The sequence below is a fragment of the Pongo pygmaeus genome, chromosome 11 (assembly GCF_028885625.2).
Source record: "Pongo pygmaeus isolate AG05252 chromosome 11, NHGRI_mPonPyg2-v2.0_pri, whole genome shotgun sequence".
Taxonomy (NCBI): Eukaryota; Metazoa; Chordata; class Mammalia; order Primates; family Hominidae; genus Pongo; species Pongo pygmaeus.
In genome coordinates, this window is record NC_072384.2 from 43,879,172 (window position 1) to 43,900,791 (window position 21,620).

At 43.3% G+C, this 21,620-nt stretch overlaps 1 protein-coding gene across 7 annotated transcripts in view; it reads right to left on the minus strand.

Annotated features, from left to right (window-relative positions):
- The window catches only part of ZEB2 (zinc finger E-box binding homeobox 2), a 131,931-nt gene extending 111,378 nt beyond the window's left edge, over positions 1 to 20,553 (minus strand). For 4 of the 7 annotated variants that reach the window (XM_063647438.1, XM_054477420.2, XM_054477418.2 and 1 more), the window contains exons 1-2: positions 20,288 to 20,553; positions 17,627 to 17,768 (exon numbers count right to left, since the gene is read on the minus strand). In XM_063647438.1, the coding sequence (XP_063503508.1) occupies positions 17,627 to 17,699 (73 nt within the window). In that variant the 5' untranslated portion in view covers positions 17,700 to 17,768; positions 20,288 to 20,553. Of the gene's footprint in view, positions 1 to 17,626; positions 18,078 to 18,644; positions 18,853 to 20,287 lie in introns of those variants that run through there. The other 3 variants (XM_063647436.1, XM_063647437.1, XM_063647439.1) reach the window with 3 other exon arrangements.
- Between the last annotated feature and the right edge of the window lie 1,067 nt (positions 20,554 to 21,620).

The window sequence follows — 21,620 nt, forward strand, 5'->3', positions numbered from 1 at the left end:
GGACTTGTTAATAGTCATTCTGTTTGTACTACTTATACCATGAAAGATTTCCCCCCATGTCTCTGTTTTATTGATGGGAGCATTTCACAGCCAACCAAATCTCCATTAGTCAGAAGTTCAGGTGTACAATTTTGACCCGTGTAACAATTTTAGGCTTGCAATTTGTGTTGTTATATTTCTTAATCTAGGTCTAAAATATGTGCAGCATTGCTTTTAGAAAGTAAAAAACTGATGGATTGTGCCATCTATGGCAGCATTTGTTCAGCATTTGGTACAAATGGGAGAAAAAAGATACAGAATGCATGGATTGATTTTCAAATTACCTCAATATTTTGAAAACATTTTCACCTGCATGCTGAGAATGCTAAGAATGGCAAGGAAGGCAATTGTGCATTTGCACAGCCTCCACTGCATTCATTTATAAATTACCTCATCACTGACTGAAATTAACACTGATTCTTACAGGCAATTTCTCAATTTCCAATGCTAATTACATTTTTTTTACTTTTAAATTCTGTACCACCTGTTTTGGGCAAGACATCTTAGGCAGCGCGACCGCATTTAATCACAATTTTAATTAACCGCCCTGTAGATGTGAAAAAGAAGCAATTATAATGTAGATGAATGATGATTTTTCTGCATTAAATTGTTTTGTTTCCCTGGTATGTTGATTGTAACACAGCACACAAATACAGTAACTGTACAATTTTTTTCTATTGTAATTTAGTAATTGTTTTTGGAAAACCAGTTTGGGAATGAGTGACTTCATCTGTTTACAAATTGATTGATACTGTTCACTCACTGATTGCTGCAGCGTATATTTTGGTATTGCACAGCCTAGCATAAAATATAATTAGAGATGCACAGGCTTTGCAGCACCATTTTGGAATCTGAAAATCAACTGTAACTGAAGTATGTTTTCCTTGAGCATACTAGTATCAGTTGGGGCTGATGAAATGATAATCAAAACAATGGGCTTTCCAATTCCACCACAGTAGAAACCCTTGGTTTCAATCTGATAGTCTAATATGGTAAGTTTATGAATTACTCTGTACTAGGCCTGGGAGCTGGGGGCTGGCAAGTCTGAAGCTTGCACAACTCACCTAGATCTGTATCACAAGGAGCATACAAGTGAGGTAAAGAAACAATGATGAAAAATAAAGAGTTGCTGCTTTGGAAATGGAAGGATTGTTCCCGACACCCAGGCACAATGCACTGGTGTGCTGTAGCACTAGCCTATCTCATCTCTACACTATGATACAATAAGATCACATTCATGCTCCTGTCTTGCAGATACAGATCATTAAAGCTGTACCTCATTGCAGATAAATTCAAAGATCTTATTTATATGAAGCAGAGCCTGTTCCTCACTCAGCTAGAAATTGGATGGGGGGGTAGTGGAGGGAAAGAGCCATCAGTACCTGTTTATGAAACCTTACGCTAACTGATAGCTAGAAGATCTACACTTAATATTCTCACATGAATTAGAGCCCTTCAGGAATACCCTAGCCTAATGTCACACCCACTCCCAATCTCAGGAACTTTCTCCATTAATACACTGCATTGGTATCGTAGGGCTTGTGTCTCCCTCCAATCATCCAATGAGTCGTTCTGAAATGTGCTCACTTGGATGAGTCCTGGGCTAGGCCATTTCTGCCAGCCTGGAAAAAAGGGGAAAAGGCCATGTAAGCAATTGTGGATGTTCAAAGGAAACTATTTACGAGACCTCTTCATCTCCTGCTTTGCTTCTTTTTACACTCCATTCCTTAGAAGATTCTAAAGTAGAACAGTTCATTAAAAGGTGAGAAGTCATGTTGGTCCTAGCCATGGACTTGTTACAAAACATAACTAGAATTATGGCTTCATTTAGAGTAATTTAAAGATAGAATGTTATGAGCTGACAGGACAAAGCAGTTAATACCAAGATGGGGGTTGGGGGTTGGGGAAGGAGGACTATTTGGATGGACTGCTGTTTGTCTCTTCCATAAACAGTTGCTAACAAAGTATTAATAGGAAACCCCAAACTGATGCCAAAATTCACTTCATATATTAAGTAAGAATCTGCCCCATTAATATATTAAAAGCTCTCTTCTTTTCCAGGTTGGAGATTACATGTCTAAATCTTGTTCACACCTTTGGGACTGGACAAAATTTTCTCATGAAACTAAGAGAACAGGCCACAGAGTGTCTTGCAATCTATGCTGTTAGCAAGTGTCTTTCTCATGCCTGATGTTATACAAAAACTAGCAATAAAGGCTTATTCTTTCCTAGCTACCCCTACCTGTATCACTCTTTCTGGCTGTGGGAATTATTTGGCATAAGTGAACATGGAGAAAAACTACCACTGAAAAGAAATGGACAATTCATCTCAGTCACTGCTAAGAAAGCATGCTTAGGGCAGGTAGAAATGTGGATGTGTTTTACCCCGGAGATTCCATTTCAGATTCTTAGTGCAGTCTCACCGGTTATTAGCAGCAGCAATACTTTTAGGCTGCTGAGTATTTTTCTCCCCTTTGCCACCTTCCTCACCTAACTCGTAACAGCTCTCAAGAAAGATGCTGTTTTATGAATGGAGGTAAAAATAACCTTGAATATCTCAAATTATAGCCTCTTTACATAATGAAAAGGGAGTATTCTGGCAGCAGATTTTTTTTTTTCATAAAGTTATTCCAGCAATAATGCTTGTTTGGAAGTTTCTAAAAGTGGTAACATCTGTGCTCCTGCTGGCAGATGCCATCCCACCAACCTTTCTATGGGCGGTTTGTCTTTGAGAGAAAATAAAGTACCTGATCCCAGGCCTTAGTCAGTCTTAGCTCCCTGTATCTTCTCACTCTGACCCACTGTGCGTTCCTTCAAGCAGAGAGCTGCCTCCCATGGCTACCTCCTCAATATAAACTTGCTAACTAATCTCTTAGCAAACACTTGAAGCAAACCTGAAGAGTGGAAAGAGAGGCAGAGGGGGAACAAAAACCCAGCATAGATAAAGCTCAAGACACATTCAACGGGACGCTGCAATCTAAATTTAGTACCAAACTTAAGATTTCTTTAGATGGGCGAGCTGTTGCCTCTGGAACAGGGATTTTCATAACAATTATTTTATTTTTAAGTCTCAATCTTAATTCTTCTGCTATCTCTTAAATAGGGCTCACTTTAACATAAACTCCCTTGATTTTTTTTTTTTCTGTCAGTGGTGATGTGCCTACCCTTATAGGTATTTATAAAGGCTTTCTTTTATTACTGAATATCTCTTTAATAATTTGTCATTTTAAAAAGTCTACTCTGACTGCACTGAGTACACACAAGGTAACTCTTCCTTAGGAATTTATGTGACAATCCAGTGTTGGAAATAAATAATGACTTTCAACCAATGATCAAAGAAAAATAAATCTTTTATCCTAATAAGACTTTTAAAGACTGGAATCCCATTTTTAAATGGATAACAGCTAAGAGGCTACTGGCAATCTATTTATTTCCAAAGCTGTGTTTTAATGTTGACTACACAGAAATTGCATGAGCAAATGGACCCTAGGGTCCTCAAAGTTAAAGCTTTTAAAATAAAGTTGGTATGTAGTATTTGAAAACATATTGTTCAGAATTTAAGTTTTAATATCTAGGAATAAACAGAGCATTAAATCAAGCAAAACTGTGACAAGGCCAATATGCACATGGATGATGCCAGCAAGGCATCTTCAGCCCTTTGTTCACAGCTTAACAAAACTGTGCCGTCACACCACTTTAGTTCAACAGTGCCTGTCGAATGGGCATCAGCAGATCAGCCAATGCCTGTCATACACAGAGCTAGAAGACGGTTTGAAAGCAAGGGCTTATTCGACCCCCAAGTCTAGTTGGAAAATGAGGAGGATTTTAAATCATCTAGTAAAAACACCAGCCCCCTCCCACGCCAAAGTTAGAAGAGACAGGGAAGGATGACAATTTTTTTTTTTTTTAAGACATCAAGGAGAAAAAATGTTCTCAGGCAAAGGAAACACTTTTCATATTTGTTTTCTTTGTAAAAGCAATTATAAAAGTTTTGCAATCATAGAATTTTTCTTAAAGTGACCTTGTTGAGAGTAAAAGTTGAGTATCTTAGACATTTTAAGGTTTTGCCACGTTTCTTGACCTTTTAAACAACTTAATACGTGTTCTCATATTACCAGGATAGTAGGGCATTATTTGACAGAGAACTTGCAAACCCATGTTATTCAAAGGAGTATCTCTTCAAATATAATTTTTGCTACTTGTACTGGATTTTTGTTAGCCAAAATGCATTAGCTTTTGAATGGACAGTCCCCTGAGCTCTAGTCTCTGTGAACATTTAATCTGCTCAGAAGAGAATCCCCAAGAAAACAAACCTGGTAAAGAGAGGGATTGTTCACTTTCCTACAAGTTAACAATTAGAAAAAAAAAAAAAAAAAAAAAAAACACCAAACCACCTTAATTTCCTCCTATAACACTGATCATGAGATTTGGCTTTCAAGCTTTAATAAGTGCTGGGGAGGTGCCTCAGAACTTTCCTTCCGTTTAATTAAGTGTGCCCACTCCTCTTTAGGCATCCAATCAGATTAAGTGAGAGCAAACCCCCGGAGCAAGGCTGGTGAGCCCTAGTGGTAAGAATTAGCTGAAGGTGTTCTAAATCTCAACCTTTCAAGCTCCTTCAGGATACGGTGCTGCTAAGATCAGTACAGGAGGAGCTGAGATTTCCCGCACACTAAAGTTGAAAAGCTCTCGCTCTCAACCTCCCCCCACCCCTCTGTCTTTCACTCTGCTGCTGTCAGTTTGCTGCCTGTACTTTGGCTGTCTCTTTTCCAGTCTCTACCCTGTGAGTTTCTGGCCTGCCAATTTCAACTTGAAGCTTGACTGGGCTGATTTGATGCAAATACCTCCAGGGAAAACCCTGAAACTGATGAACAGTTATGTCAAGTCGATTTTGCACCATCGGGAAAAGGTAACCTCTGCGAGAAAAAAAACAACAAGGTTAAAGAGACAAGGGCTTTTCACGTGTAATACCTCTGCTGCACATCTCGTTCACTGTTTACCATCCCTCAGAAATTGTAACTGTCAGAATTAGTCCTAATTGCAGATGCGAAAGCTGCCATTATAATAAAAACAGAGGCAGTGCAGGCATTAAATGTAGCAGCCTAATTTGTGAGACTACAGAAAAGGTAGAGTAAATGAATATTTCATTACTTTAATTACCAGGGACTACTCTTTTCTTGCTGTCTTATGATAAGTGTTGCTGTAACTAGCAACAGCAAACATCCACTAAAACATAAAGTGCAATAATCGTCCTGCTGTCAGGATCACCACTTTAAAATACGAGCAGGGAAAAAATATAATGGTTTATCTATTTCTTAGAGATTGCAGAAGTAGAAGATGGAAATTCATTTAATGTCAGGGGGAAAAAAACACACACACAAAGGCACCAGTAAACAGGTTTTAGTCAGAGAATAATGGCTCTGAGAGAGAAGGAAAAAAAAAAAAAGGACCAGTTGACTATACATTTGAAATGTTAGCCCTAAAAGAATGCTAGAAAGTGAAAAGTAATTGGTAATAGTGTTTGGATTTTTTAAGGCAAAATTTTGTCTGTGTTGCACAATGTAATAGCTTGAACATTAGAAAATAAAAAGCGACTGGGGGAAAGACAAGGAAAGCAAATGGTTTTCAAGTGATTAAGCAAAGGTGGAAAAAGTTCAAGTTGGCAAAAGTTTAGAAGCTCAGTCCAGTTCCATTTAAAAAGACTAGATAAAGCCTGCCAGAAAAAGGACTTTGCCTGCAGTTTCAGAGTACTGATTCATAAGATTTGGGGAGTATCGACAATTACTCACCACTGACACCTTAAAAAATCCTGGGCACCTCTACATAAATGTCAATTTCAGGTAAAGGGGCAAAGTGGAGTGGGAGGTGGCTGGATTGTGGGAGGTGGGAGGTGGGCTGGGAGTGGGGGGTGTGGTTGAGGAGGTTGCTGAGACTGGTTGAAGCCAGCCTGTCTCTGCATTTATCACTCTGTCCCAGAGGAGGTGTTTGTTCAACATAGCAGTTTGACAGCACAAAAACACTGTGGCCAGAAGCCCTATCAAAGAACCTACTGACACGTATCATTTGTGGTCTTGGTTTCACAGGGCAAGGCTACCTCACACTTATCTGCACAAGTATAAAACTCCACACATTTCTAAGTGTTCGGTATGGTTTTAAATCTCCCTCACCCTTTTTTATTCTATATATTGTAAACACTACTTTAAAATACCATCTTTATTCAGGACTCCAGAATGCTGTTTTAAAAACTATAATAATTTGCAATCAGTTTAGGATAATCTGTGTTAAGATTGGTAATACTGAAGGAAAATGGGAAAAAACAGTACAAAAGCAGAAAGCTAGTAATTTATCCTAAATAATACACTTGAAGCTTAGATTAATAGGTGTAAGTTTTGTAAGAGTCATGTGGCATAGGGAACACATTTCTCCCCTACAATAAATCCTACTAAACAAGAACCTACATTAATTCTTCGCCTCTACTATTTTTGTTTAAGTGTATTTCATTCACAAGCTAGATGATTGTAGTGAAAGTTAAAGAGGAAAATTCTCAGAGTTTGGATCCCAGGGTGCATTTGTGTTTGTGTGCATGTGGGAATGTGTGCACACGGGCTGTATTTAGTTTTCAAATTCCCATCAGCAGAGCAAAGGTGATGGGAAATCTTTAGAGGACAACCATTTTGCTCAGAGATATTTCCCTCTTAATGGGTCTATTTATTATGAAAACACAGCTTACTGAGTTCCTTATATATAAACCTCACCTCTTAAAACTGAGAATTCTCATGATGTGAAACACTTCCATTGATGTGCATGGTGTCTAAAATAGAAACTTAGGTACTTCCAAGAATAGGCAATTGCAATTTCCTTGATTACAGTTACTTGGATATACAAGACAATAAATGCTTTCTTAAACTAAGAAACAGTGAAAGCTATATATTACATTTATAGATCACTCGGGCACTGAATTCCTTGAAATTTACTCATCCATTTGAGAGAAAGAAAAAAAACCTCAGATTTTATATAGCACAATATTTTAATCTGTTCATCTATTACTGATTATTTCTTATTTGGGAGGAGGGGGTGGCTATCATCTTGTCAGGAGTACCTTTCCTAGAGTTATTATAAAAAAATAAGAAACAGTATATAAAGAACAAAAATCACTATGTTGTCATATGGGCAACGTAACTATTAAAGAGAAATCCATTACAGTTTTCTTTTAATGTAGAATACATTTTAGGAAATCATTAATGACAATTACCTATTCCCAAAGGAATGTGGTCATCTACCTCTCTCACCTGAGATTATTTTTAAATGTTCCCACCTTAGTTTATCCTGAAGATTTAAAAATATACCTTCATATATTTGTGATATATAAAGGTGGCCAACTGACCAGTTCTGTGTTTATTGTTTGATTAAAAGAGTATCTTCTTTTACACAGGATTTAAAATTTTAACTTCACAGGATTCAACTGCAGAATTAGACCTCTTCTAGTTTATAGTGAAGTGTTGTGTGGGTTTAAGATGAAATCATACACAGCAAACAAGAAAAATTTACAACAACTTAAAAATGGATTAGATACCATAGAATATGACATTTAATCCCACATATTATAGGAAAAGTTATTTGGAGTCTTAATTTTATAGCAGCGTTAAAAAGAAAGAAAGAAAGAAAGGTAACCTGAATATGCACACTAACAGCTCCGTATTGTCTTCTAGTTCTAACCACTACTTCAAATCTCAATCCCTGGACCCAGCTCAGTAATAGAACTAAATTTGTAAATAATCATGAATCATTATGATGATTACATTCCTCAATTGAAAAAATGAAAGCAAAGTACAATCAGACCCTTCTTGAAACGTCTGCTCCCCTTACACTCTTAATGTGTCTGTGCTGCCTGCTCTTCCAAAGTCTGGTTTTTAGAAACCCATATTAATTTCTAACCAAGGCTGCAGCACCCACTGTAAACGTACATGGCTTTATCAGCTCTCATAGTTTCTTGGGTCACAAATGTACCATATCTGATGACACAGTGATCATCTTCCTTCTCCTTTCTCTTTTCAGATCCTCTAACTTTCCTGTCAGAAGCCTGAAAAAATATGCGCAGTTACTGTTGCTGAGGGGAGACAAAGTTTAACTTCTGGGTTGGCAATCGGAGAATAATTCATGAGCAGATTTCTAGCAAATGATATGATTTGCTAAATTTTGGTCTTTGATTTATATTTATGTACTCCTGCTACTGCTAAGGTTTTGCCAACCTCAATTAGATCATGAATGAGATCATTTTAATTCAGCCCCCAAACTGTGACCTGACCATGGTCTGAAAGTGTTCAAAAAGTAATTTTAAGCCTCCCTTTGATTTGAAAAGGAATACTGCATGCTTGGTCGTTCATACAAATAACATAAAACTTAATTATTGGATGATTTGGCAGAGGACCTTCTTGCCAAACAACAGTCAATGCCAGCTACTGTGATGCTGGCGCTGCCCGGGCCCCCGAGCCCACAGCCTCCTTGTATACGGGCGTTTGTTCATTGTGTCTCAGGGCAAGATGCTTTCAAATAGGATTCACGGATCTGGGAGACAGGGTGCAACTCGAAGTGTGTACCATATTTATAACTCCAGTTTAAAAATGCTGTCTCACCTAGAAGGGAAGTAGATCTGCGCTGTCAAATCACCAGGAGGCTGTGACAAAGGGAGCTTGCAGCCTGACACACGGTGTAACAACATAGCAAACACCTTTAATTCCGTCATGTCTCATACCCTTTACTTTCTCACACATTTGTGGCTGCTCGAATGTTGACACCTACACTCTTTTTCGAAACTAAATAAGGCAATCTTATTTAAGCCCAAATGCAACACCTGTAAAGTTATTCTTGTGCCCAGCAAAAAATAACCATTAACTCCTTCCTCATAAATGCCTCTCTGCTTGCTTTGGAAAGTCTCAAGTTGGTAACGGCCAGCCCAAGGCCCTGACTCTGAGGTTCACATGACCTCCCAGGTTTGGACAGATAGGCAGTACTTCCCCCTTGAAAAGATACAAAGGCTGAGATCATATCACTGTCCGAACTGGCCTCTCATAGCTTTTCAAGTTGAAGCCCCTTTCTTCATCACAAACTTCTGGTGTCTTTTATAGGAAGGAGAGAGGCCCCAGCTGCTTCATTCCCTCTAGCTACCGTAGTCTAATATTTTAAAAGCTAGAAATGAAAATAGCTTTTCTAAAGATATTTCCTGGAATTTTTAATGTGCTGCCTTGATTCCTTTTTTCTATCTTTTTTTTTTCCCTTGCCAATTATAAACCACCATTTGGAGGGCTTATGAGCAATGTAAGTCCACCTCATCTAATTAAACCACATTGTTTTAAAAGCTTGAACAGTTTTCATGCCTATAAGACTTGTCTGAATAATAAACTGCTAGAGCCAGAATTCTGAGTGTCTTTGGAGAGCCAGGATTTTATCTGCTGAGCGCAAGGGGCCAGGCACTCAAAGAGTTAAAGAGTGTTCCCGCATTGCTGGGTAGGTTAATATCACAGCTGCCTGGTAAAGCATTATCCCCGTACCTCACTTAACAAAAGCCTCCTTTTGCAAACAGACTCCCACTTTCCCCCCAAGTGTCCAAAGGTGTTTACTGAAGTAAATCTGCCTAAATCCTTCATTGCTTGGGTCATGGGGGTGGATAGGAGGGGTGGAAGGTGTAGGGATAATCTCTTTTTGTAAATTCTGTAAATCTTCTGGGAAAAAGAAAAAAAAATCAGGAATCTGTGTCACATGTTCGCATACAACTTCTAATACATCCGTTAGTTTTGCTCTTATAAGTGAAATCTTCCACAAGGGCTATTGGAAAAGCCCCCGTTTCAAATCATTCACTCTGCTGTTGGAAGAGATTGCACTTCCAAAGTTTCTGTGTGTGTGTGTGTGTGTGTGAATGTGTGTGTGTGTTGTGCATGTGTGTGAGCGCATTGTATCCTTAATCTAATTGTTGGGAGAAAAGTACTGGTATCTCAAAAGTGGTTTCAGAAAGGGGAAGAAAAAGACAAGACAGTCTAGGAGCAAGATAATGTCGCTGAAAAGTTGTCACGAGAGGTTTCTGCTCTTGCTGTGGTCTCATTCCAGTACCATTAACTGCATGTTACTTTTGCATGTTGAAAATGGTGGCAAATAACACAGTAAAACCTGACAGGTCTGCCTGCGAGGGTTTAAACAGTTCCTAGGAAGGAGGCCTTTAGGCACAAACTTTCTCTCACAAGAGAACGTGAATACCACCAACCCCTCCCCTACAAATCCTGAAGCATCCAGTTTGAGATACAAAAAGGCTGTCATCTCACAAATGTTAAACATACTAAAAAAATCTGAAAAAAATGTATGGAGAAGGTGTGAAAAACGTGGCACTTTACAGCCCTCAAAGCTTTTTAAAATAGCACAACTTTTCCCCCTAAAATTCTTTTCAGAGAATTTTTTTTTTTCCTTTTTGGCTCATTTGAGAGTTTCTTCTTGGCTTTTTTCCCCTTTCATTTGAAAATATGAATTATCATAAAAAGTCAGGGGGAAAAATGGGAAAGTCTTTTCCAGTTTTCCTGAGGATTTATCAGTGTGTTCAGGCTGGGTGTGAGGACCCGTCACTGAAACCAGACCAGGGGCCCAGTCTCTAGCTCGCCTGTCCCTCCCACCCCCAGGACCCTCACCTCTCTGGTCTGCTGGTAAACAATCAGACTTATTAAAGCCAAATCGTAGGCAGCACTTAAGGGCGGGAAGTCCACACACCTGACCCCAAATCTAACAGGCTTCTGGGGGAGAATTCGATCCCCTCCTGACACTTTTTACCTCAAGTGTTGAGCGGGTGGCCATGAATAGTACAGACATGCCATCTTGTAACACTATATGCCTGTCAGGAGGGACATGGCCTGGTGGAGCATCAGCTATATAAGGCTGGTAACTAGGGGAAGCCCAACAAACAGCCACAAACACCTAAGTTATTTTACTCAGCTACTACCCTGTGCCCCTCTCTCTCTCTCTCTCTCTCTCTTTCTCTCTCTCTCTTTCTTTTCATCTTGGCTTTCTGTGGCAGAATGCAAATGGAGCCTGCCGGCGGTGAAAGGGCTGAATTGTGATTAAGAAGAAGAAGAGCTCCTTTCTTTGTTCTCCCCTCAGGGGATGTTTACTGGGAGAGACACAGCGGATCAGATATGAAAGGCATTCAGGTCAGCATTGATGTGAGCGAAAGTGAAATCATACCTAAGGCATTCAAAAGACCGCCGTGTCAGGGGTTCAGCTAACGGTGCAGCTACTGTGTGTGTGTGTGTCTTCCCGGAGAGGCAAAAATCTTTTCACAGACTGGCAATTTTTTCCCCCTCTCTAATTTACTACAAAATTATAAAAGTTTTTCCCCCATTTGCCTCCCACCAGATGATACAAGAGTTGGTATTTTCTCTCTTCATGGACCACACGCGAAATCAGACCAACTTCTAATAACTGTTGTTTCCTAAATGAACCAGCAAGGCACCATCTGAACTGTGATTTTCTTTAAAACAGGTGTATTCATGTGGGCTACGTATATGCATAATATGTAGGGGAGAACGGAAAGAAGAGAAAAGCCAAAAGATACACGCATGGATGGCTTTTCTTCTTACCTCCTCAGAGGAAACACAAGACAAAACACACACATGCACATACACAGCATAAAAACACTACAGAATACCTTAAAACGAAATCCTTTATTTACTTTGTAACTACTAGTTACACTTTTCCTGAGAGCTTTCACTCTGACATGACTGTCACCCAAGATAAAAGTATTTGGCACATAGCTATTAAGGCAAAGGCTTCCATGGAGCCTACTGATTATTATCGTTTTCCTTTTAAAAACTGCTTGATGAAGAAATACTTGGATCTTACTTTTTAAAAGTTTACCCTCCCCACAGCCCAAATAGTCATTCAATAGATTTTCCAAGTGGTAAGCTGATGCTGTTGGCATAAACAGAGCTATGTAAATATATACAAAATTCACAAATCACAGCAAACATACAAATAATGAGGAGGTGCCTGGATGTTTCAAGGCTTAAAAATGAAAAGGAAAATTACATTTCATCTTCTGATTGCTAAAGACAGAAAAGAAATAAAGAGGGGGAATAGGGCTATATTTATTGGTTTAAATCATCCTTCCCTCTGCTCTGAATTATTTTTTTCAACCTTCACATCTTGGCTAAAAAGCATATTTGGGCTTATGTTAACATCTGCTTTTGTGGTGACATTTAATTCTGTATATTTTCAACTAGTGTTTCTGCATCACAGATTTTCCTCCTTTATCTCTTTGCTCTGAAAAGACAACCAAAGAGCAATCAAAAAGGTGTCTGACTTGGCCATTCAGACAATTGCCCCCTTGTGGGAATGCGGGAATGAATGGTACAGTGGACACCCCAGCACCATTGACGTTATAAACATGTAAATGAAACACATTAGGGCAGACAATCAATTGTCTGTGAGCATTGCAAACCTGCACTCCCTCTCTCTGTGACAGGCACAAAATAGTGTCTACCTTGGGAAGCCACGGTGCAGAGAGGAAAAGGACAAAGAATTTCCTTTCACACAGAAGAAAATGCACCTTAAAAGCCTTGGAAGAATGCAGATGACAAAAACTGTTGCAAGGAAAAGAATCTCCCACATCTTAGAATAAACGCGGCACTGCTAGAGAGGCTAGCAACGCCCTCCTCTCCTACCTTCAGGGTAGACACACATTTTTCCCAGGAAATATTCTTAATATGGCATCAAGGTCTTTAATAACCTCTTGGAATTTTCTTTAAGCAAATTAAGAAGGAAGGGAAACACTGAAACCTATGACATAGCAGTTGAGCAGGGAACTTTAATCTTGGTTTTACCCTATTTGAAAACAAATGGTGGAAGACGTGAATTTATTTGTATTTGGTAACACAGAAACAATGTAAAGTTTAAAATCCTCAGCCCACCCTTAGTCCTGGTGGACTGTCACTCTATGGACACCAGCAGCCTACTGGCTCTGCTGCGAAGGAAAGCATGTTTCTACCCCAATTGGCTTAGTTTTTCCAGACCAAAACAAAACAAATAGATCAGCCTAGATACATAGCCCCCAGCCTTGAGTGTGTGCAGCGCGACAAAACTTGCAGAAGATCTCCACATAGAAAAAAGGATGGAGATGGATATCTTTGGAGCGCCCTCAGAACTGGTACCTGCCACACAAGCTGCCCGAGTGCTTTGAAAGTCAGCAAAACAGCCTCCCTAGAAGCTCATCAACTTTACGAAGAAAGCTACTTGCCAAAGATTTCCACACTTTGCAAAGATAACCAAGTCTGGACTGACTGTGATCCGAAGGAAACTTCCCTGTCTAAGTGTGTGTGACTCTCGTTGCCCCATCCCAACTTCACCTCTCAGGGAGGAGAGCTAGGAGGCACCTCCTGGAGAAGGGGTTGACTGCATTTTCTTTCCTTTTCATTTAAGCATCTCTGAAACGGGAGCAACTTCTCCGTCCCTCATTGCCTCTAACCATCACTACCAGCACCTCCACTCCTTTAAGGAAGTGGTAAAGAGTGAGGGCTTATTTTAAACAGGGATAATCATTTCTGCTCTTCTGATTGTTTCTCCTCTAGGATCCAAAGCCCTGAGAACATTCAACTTGATCCCTGTTCTTTGCCACTGAAGTTCAGAGACCAAAGGCATTTGTAAAAAGCTCCCCTTCTCCTTCACACTGTCCCCAACCCTTTAGTGGAAACTGGAGAAAAATCAAATTTAACTTTTCTTTTCTTCTCCTATTTCCCTTTTCTCTCCTCCTAATTCAGTTTTTCTTTAAAAGACAACTTCATTCCTTTCTCTGAAACAAGCAGTTTCCGGATTTGATTTTCGCTACAACGCGCATGTCTCTGTGAGATTTTTCAGAGGCTGATGCTGGAAGGCGGCGGGATGGGGAGGCAGACCCTCTTCCCGGGCTCCGTGGGAGGCAGGAGGGAAGCAGGAGCATCCCAGGACCCGCTGCCCGAATCAGGGGCAAAAGCAACAAACTTTGCAAGTTACAAACGGGCCGCACCGGTGGCAAGCAGCAGCAGGGCATCTCCCGCTCCGAGTGCTCATTTCTGACTCCAAGGCTGTGTGGAGATAGTGGGGTATAATCAGGGGAAAGAAAAAGGGGGCTGGGTTTTCCCCCTCCTCTCCAGCTTCAGTGAAAGTGTTACAAAGTGAGTCAGGCGACTGAGGATCATCTGACTGAACTTTCTTGAAACCGACACACATTCTTGTCTGCGGGCAACTCGCTTTTTGCCTCCTTCCCCCTCACCCCACTCCCTCTTTCCTCCTGCACATCTTATTTTCTGGGAAGAGATTTCATCCTTTCCATGTGGGGGAAAGGAGACTGACTGCCCGCTATGGGTTAACTTGGCCCTGGCACTGCCTCTGCCAGGCATCTTGCTAGCCTAAGAATCTGGAAGGTTGTATTTCAGATACTTGTTTCTCTCTTTGTACATTATTTTTCTTCAACTGCCTCCTTCTCCTTTGCTTTTTATTAAATGTACATAGCATTGTCTTCTAACCCACGTTCTTGACCAGCCTTTAAAACACACACACTGCTTTACACGTTTTATCTCCTTGTCGCCTTAGTCTATATATACACTGTTGACTTCATTAAAATTATATAAAGTGCCATTCTAGGTTCCTGGATGACCATCTTTTTTTCCCTTCCAGCTTCTACTTCTACGATTATTATTGCCATTATTTCTTTCCAGGAATTTCTATATGATTTTGATAAGCATCATCATTATTTAGTGTTATCAGCAAAGACACAAGCTCAAAAGTGACATCTTTTCCATGAATCCAGGAAAAAAGAAAAATCCACTCAGTTCAGATAAATCCTAGCAATTCCCAAAGGGAAAGGCATTGGATATGTGTTTGATGAGAAAGAAAATGAAAAAGGGGTGGGGTGGTATACTCTTCTACCTGCTTCTCAAAACCAGAACATTGCTCAGTCAGATTAAACCCAGTGAAAAACACTTACAAGTAACCAATATACAGCATGTTTTCCCATAGCTTATTTGGAAAAAGAGACAGGTAACAGTCAAAGTTAGAGAAGCTGTAAGCAATGGACAGGCTTGATGTTAAGTGTGCAGGATCTGTGTAAACGCCTTAAAATGTGCAATTCAACTTTCCACTTCGGAATGTGGAGGCTTCTCCCAAGTTAGTGGCTGGGTGGAGGGGAAATACTTGCAGTGTCCATGACTGCGGACATCTCTGGCACTCCATTCCACCTGCGAAGCGCCCAACGGGCCTCCCTCTCTGCCAGGTCTCCCAGGGGTTCCCAGGAAGCCAGGATCCCCTTATTTCCTTAGACCTGGGCTCTGGCCTGACCTCACTGCTAGGGCCAGGCTGGTCAACGGTGGCAAAATCCCGAAGGAGGTGGAAGGAGGAAGGCAAGAAGAAATGCACACTTTAAATAGTCTTCCCTGCAAAAGAACACTTCTGGGAGCCTTGTTTTAAATCTCATTCTCTTTTCTTTCAAACAAACAAAAAAAATGACTGTTTAACAGAAGGGGGGAAAAAGCCTCCTTGACACAAAGCTTTTGTTATCCAGTTGATCAGCAACGTGCTTTAGATACTTGTAAGAGGGGGAAAAAAGCCCCACAACAGACATTGATTTTAGAAAATCAATAACCAACATTTAATAAAAGGAACAGATGAAACACAAGAGAGGAGAGGGGGACATTAGGTGTAATTTTAGTGTCTACTAAATTACTCAGAGATGGGGAAGGGGAGGTCTCCTGTGTAAGGACCACCTTAAATAATGCGACACCGGAGTGAAAAAAAAATTAAATTAAGAGAGAGAGAGAGGGAGAAAGAGAGAGGGAGAGACTTAAAAAGAAGCAGCCTGAACTGAATCTTGGGGAAGCAGCTCGGAATATATTATTGTACTTGTTTTTCTGTAATACTAAGCCAAGCAAATAGATCAAAGACAGCACAAAGGGGAAAGGCAGGATAACGTAACGAACAGTTTCTGACTAAAATTCCTCTATCACTCCCCCATATGGCTCGACACCTCCACCACAACAAGCAAAAGATACACACACGCACACACACGCGTACACACACACAAAACCTAGAGAGAGAGAGAGAGAGAGAGAGAGAAAAGCATCATTTGTCTCTAATCAAAATTCTCTCGTCTTTGTGTTTTGCTCCTTCCAGCACCTCACACTGCGCCCCCAGCCGCCCCCTCCCCGCGCCGCGCAGCTCTGGGGCAGGCCGGGGGCGCGCACAATTGTCTTCTCTAGAGGAAAGTTGCTCCAAGTGGGCCCGGGCGGTCCCCGCGAGGCGCGGGCTGGGGCTGCGGAGGCCGGGAGGCCGGGTGGGCGCTGCGTCCCCGCGCCTGCCTCGGGAGCGTCTACGCGGCCCCGCACCGGGTGATCGGGCTGAGACCGAGGGGAGGGAGAAGTTTCCTTTCCGAGTCTGGGCTGGCGCTCGTTCGCTTGTTTGTTTTCGGGGGTTGGTTTCTTTCTTTTTAAACTCAGTTATCCTCCGTCAGCTCCCCCACCCCCCCGGCACCCTCGCTAGTCCCCAGCCCTCTCCCCTCCCCCAGGCGCCTTCCGCGCTCTTGCCAATCACTTTTCTCTTTTATTCCCACGATTTTGTTTGGGGTAATACCTAGGGGGTCTCTCTCCCACTCTCTTCCTCTCTCTCTGTTTCTCTCTCCCCCCCCTCGTCCCTTCTCTGGCTCTCTCCAAGATGGACCTACCAAACTGTCACCCCCCCCCTTTAATATCCCACCTCTGATCTGCGTGTGCCCCTCGAACCCCCATCTCCTTTCTCCTTCCTCCTTCCTGATTAGCCTGGATAACGGGCTCCTCCAGACCATGTAGAAACTGCCGGGAAAAGTCTCGCTGCGCCCTGCGACTCCTTGAGTCCCCGGCCTGGGGGCCAGAGCCTGCTGGAGAGGAGTCATCCGTCCCGGAGCCATCATCGACCCCACCGGACCCCGCGCGGGGCCGGAAGACTCCCTCCCACCCCGGGGTCTGGGCGCGATGGGCCGGGCCCCGCTGCCCGCGGACCGTTACTTGGCGCACCGAGAAGCGGCCGGGCGACTCCGGCAAGAAACTTTAAGCCTCGCTGAGGCGCAGCCCCGGTTCCCCTCTCTTGCCTTCGCAGTCTCTCTGCCACCCCCGCCCCCGCCCCGGGATCCTGCGCGACCCAGCGCCTGGGCCCCCGCCCTGCCCTAGCCGGACGCTCCCGAAGCCCGGCCGGAGACCCGGCGGGCCGGGCGCGAGCGGAGCGGGAGGCGGAGGCGGAGGGAGGGCGGAGGCAGGGGCTCGAGGGGGGCAGCGGGGCTGGGGGCAGCGGGGCTGGGGGCGCGGGGCCCCGGCCGGACCCCCGCGCTCGGACCCCCGGGTGCCTGACGCTCACTTTGCCCGGCACTTCCCCAACTCCCCCCGGTCCAGCCGCCGCGCGCGCCGGGCTCCGGCGCCGGCCGCGGAGGGAGGCTCGCCCTAGAGCCCTGGGCGCCGCCGCCGCCGCCGCCTCGGTTCCTTTTCCCTTTCCCCCTCCTTCTCCGTGGGTCTCGAGCCGCGGAGTGGCCCGGAAAAGTTTGGTTCGGGCCGCTTCTTACCGTTTTTCCTCCTGGGATTGGCTTGTTTGCGCCTCTTGCACCGGGGGCCATCCGCCATGATCGGCTGCTTCATTGATAAGAGCGGATCAGATGGCAGTTCGCATGGACTCGGCGCCCTGCTTCGGCAGCACGCAGGCTCGATCTAGCAACCAAACACAGCGACAATGTGGGCATCGCCCGCGCCCATTGAAACGCGCGCGGGCCGCCCAGGGGAGCCGGGCCAGGGCCCCGGCGAGCACCCATCCGCGCCCCCCAACGCCAAAGCGAAACTTCGGCGGCCCCCTCCCCGCCCCCCACCCCCAGCCTTGGCCCCGAGGCGCTTTGTGTTTGTTACTGTTTGGTGTGTTGCACCCGCGAGGGGATCAGAGAGACAAGAATTACATCTTCAAAATGAGTCATAACTCCTGACCGTATGAGGGAATGCACACGGCGGTACAGTAAGACCGCTTGACTCAGGGCTAGGCGGACCCTTTCCTCCGAAAAGTCCTCAGCCCCCGGCTCGCGAACTTGGGGTGAAGCGAGGTTTTCTTTTCGCTCTCATCTTTTCTCATCCCCCCACCCCCCAATTCCCAGAGGAAACAAACAAACAAACAACGCGAAACAGCCCCTGGATGAAGCACACTCGGGCAAATTGATAATAGTAATTATAGGAAGCCCACTCGCCCAGCGCCCCCTCCCCTCCCCTTTTGGAGTTTATCGAGGCACTGTCTCTTCCTCCCCCCACCCTCGCCCCCAAATTAAGATTTCTCGTTTTACGCCGCAATGATAAATATAATTATAAGCCTCTTTGGACACTGTCCTTTACCCCACCCCCCCCCCCCCGCCACTTGGACAATATTTACTTAAGTATTTCCCCCCACCTCACTCACACACATGCTCCCCCACACTGGTTCCCTTAAATAGTTCCAGTAGAATTTTTTTTTCCCTTAAGAAAGGAAAGAGAAAGTCCAACCACTACGGCAATACTTTTAAGCTCTACTAAATGACGGTATCCTTTCTGGCTTCGAAACTTTTGTACCTAAAAATCGAGAGAGGCGCTGCATTTTTTCAGTTGAAACTGTCAAAACTTGGAGAAGGGGAACCTCGGAGGCAGGCAGGAGAGGAGAATCCTGAAAACTCGGTGGAGGTTGGGAAGATGCTGTGCCTCGAGGATTAGTTTAAACAGGGGGCTATAAAAGATGTAACAGATGCAAACTGTAACACAAGGGCCATTAACCCTTTCTCTGCCGGGCACACTCGGTCCCCACGCCCCGCACCTATTGTCTCCTGTGCTAGAAGCTTTGCAGAAAACCTGGAAAGTGAGTATCAGTTTCCACACATTTGCTGAGAGGGGTGAAGGGAGGGGGGCAGAGAGAAGGGGAAGTGGATATTTTAGAAAGCACCTTAAATTTACCTAGGCATACATAGTAGGAGACTTTTAAGTTTGACACATTTTATCATTTCTTTCCTTGTCCTATTGATTTGAAATTGTTAGGGGAAATCCTGAAATAAAGAAATGGTCACACAAGTGTCTGGGATGAAACAGCTGGCCTGTCTATATTCATCCTGAGACACACGACTGCATATAAATACATGTTTAATAAAGTAAGTTGCTAGTTTTATGGGCATGTGTGTGTGTGAGAGAGAGACAGGGCATTTGTGCTGTAAACTTTATCTTTGCCTGTTACTCCTAAGTCTGGAGTTAGTAATCTTGCCTTCATCATTACAGGGGGAGCATGTAAAATACATCAGTAGGTGGGAGATAAACACATTCATGTTAGCCGGGCTCATCACTGTTCCTGGGAACTCCTGCTATCTCTCTCTCGACTTTTCAGTGCCAAAGTATGGAATGGGTTATATGTGTGTATGTGTCTTCTATTAAATCCATGTCTATATTACTTTGACATTAAAAATACAATTTTAAAAGTTATCCTAATTTAAAACCCTGATATCCTGACAGCAGTTTTCTTCCCAGCTGTAGTGCCCCCCCCCCCCCACTTTGGTAAACGACTCAAGTTCCATGAGGACTTTCACTTCTTTATTTATAATCACAGAAGTGAGGTGTTACTTCACACACATACACACACAAAGAATGAAATAAAGAAATGAAACTCGCTAAGCAGACAAAAACAGACAACTTTCTGCTTAGAAAACAGCCTTCTCGGTGGGAGAGGATGAACTGCCATGTCTAAGAGAAAGACTTGCCCCCAAATTTGTAGGTCTGTAACTGACCAAGTTTTGTAATTATTAACAGGTATTTGCCAAGTCCTAATTGCTGAATATAATGAATTGGAACTAGATGCGAAAATAGAGCAGGACCTCTCCCCTTGATGAGTTTTTATTCCAGCCATATAATTCTCAATAAAACTTTTCCTGGGCTGGATAGCAAAGGGCACCTTTGGTTACCTGAATGGACAGGTACAGGGGAAATTATTTGGGGGAGGGAAAAAGGAGAGAAAAGCAAGGAGAGAGAGTGTGAGTGTAAGAGAAGGCGAAGAAGCCACTCTTGAGAAAAGCTTGCCATAAAGGAGCTAAACCCACCTGAAATTCCTACCCACGGACACCCCTTCTCACTTCAGACTCACATCCCCACTCAAAATGAGAAAATTAGAAAAGGAGGATGGAGGACGAGCACACCAAAAAGGGATAAAAAGAGAGAAAAGGGGAGGAAAAAAAACCTACCTGCGAAGTCTTGTTTGTAGTTTTGGCCAGAAATGGTGAGAAGAAAAAGCATGAAGAAGCCGCGAAGTGTGGGGGAGAAAAAGGTGGAAGCGAAGAAACAGCTCCCGGAGCAAACTGTACAAAAACCTCGCCAAGAGTGTCGGGAGGCAGGACCGTTATTCCTGCAGAGCAGGTTAGAACTGATCTCTTTCGGCCACTCCAGGAAACACAAACCTGGGGACGGACTGACGTGTTACGCCTCTTCTAATGACATTTTTTTCTTTTTCTTTTCTGTAGGAGAGAGACGAGAGACCCTGAAACACGCGCCACCTATCTTTGTGGGGAGGGATAATTGAAGCGCCCTGAGCGTGAGCATCATGTGAAAACGTGATCGCCAAGTTTCTCTCTGGGAAAGGATCTGGGATAGATTATACCTTGAAGTCTCCGCAAACGCTTTAGTGGAAGAAATGAAATTCCACCTCCCTCCCTTCCTCCTCTCCCTCCCTTTCGCCTTCGCCTCCCTCCCCCCTCCCTCCCTTCTCCCCCCACTCCACCCCCCCCCTCCCCGCCCGTCAAGCCTTTGGCATCATTATCCTCATCACTAAATCCTACAGAGTACAGGGCGGAAAACGGTGCACACCATTCACAGAACTGGAGAACTCCAAGGGGCGAAAGTTAAAGGGAAAGATCCCGGGTCCTCAATCCAGATAGTCTCTTCTTATATAGATATCTCTAATGACCAGATTTGAGATGCACATCAAATTGTGTAGCTATGTCAGTACAGCTTCTGGAACAAAATTCTCTGCCCTTTCTCTTATTATTATTATTATTTTCTTTTTAGGTACCAGAGCCAGAAAAAAAAAATGCTACATGGGAGCTGCATCTTAGGGCATGTGTATTAGGGTGTGTGCATGATGAATTTCTGGACTGGATCCCAATATTAAAAAGTAGTTTGGCATTTTAATAAAGGGTCTCTAAGTAAATTAACATAGAACACTCGGTTGGCCGATCTCTGAATCTCTCTACACCTCGGGGAGACCTCACTACAAAGTAAGGGAGAGTGTGTAGGGAGGCAGGAGGAGAAAAGAGAAAGGCCATGGAGAAACTTAGCAGGGAAGGGAGAGCATGATATTAAACGGCATGGGGTCTAAGTTTTGGAGTATATATTTTTTGATATTACAATTAAAGTAAAATTAAAAAGAAAAGACTCCACCTTTGCTCTGAAGGGATTGGTTATGCAAATATGGAAGGGATTTCCTGGAGAATACAGCTTTCTACTGTATGGTTAATTAAATAATCACTCAAAAGCTTCCAACGTGACGCTTCTGTCGTAATCCAATCAGGTTACATAGGT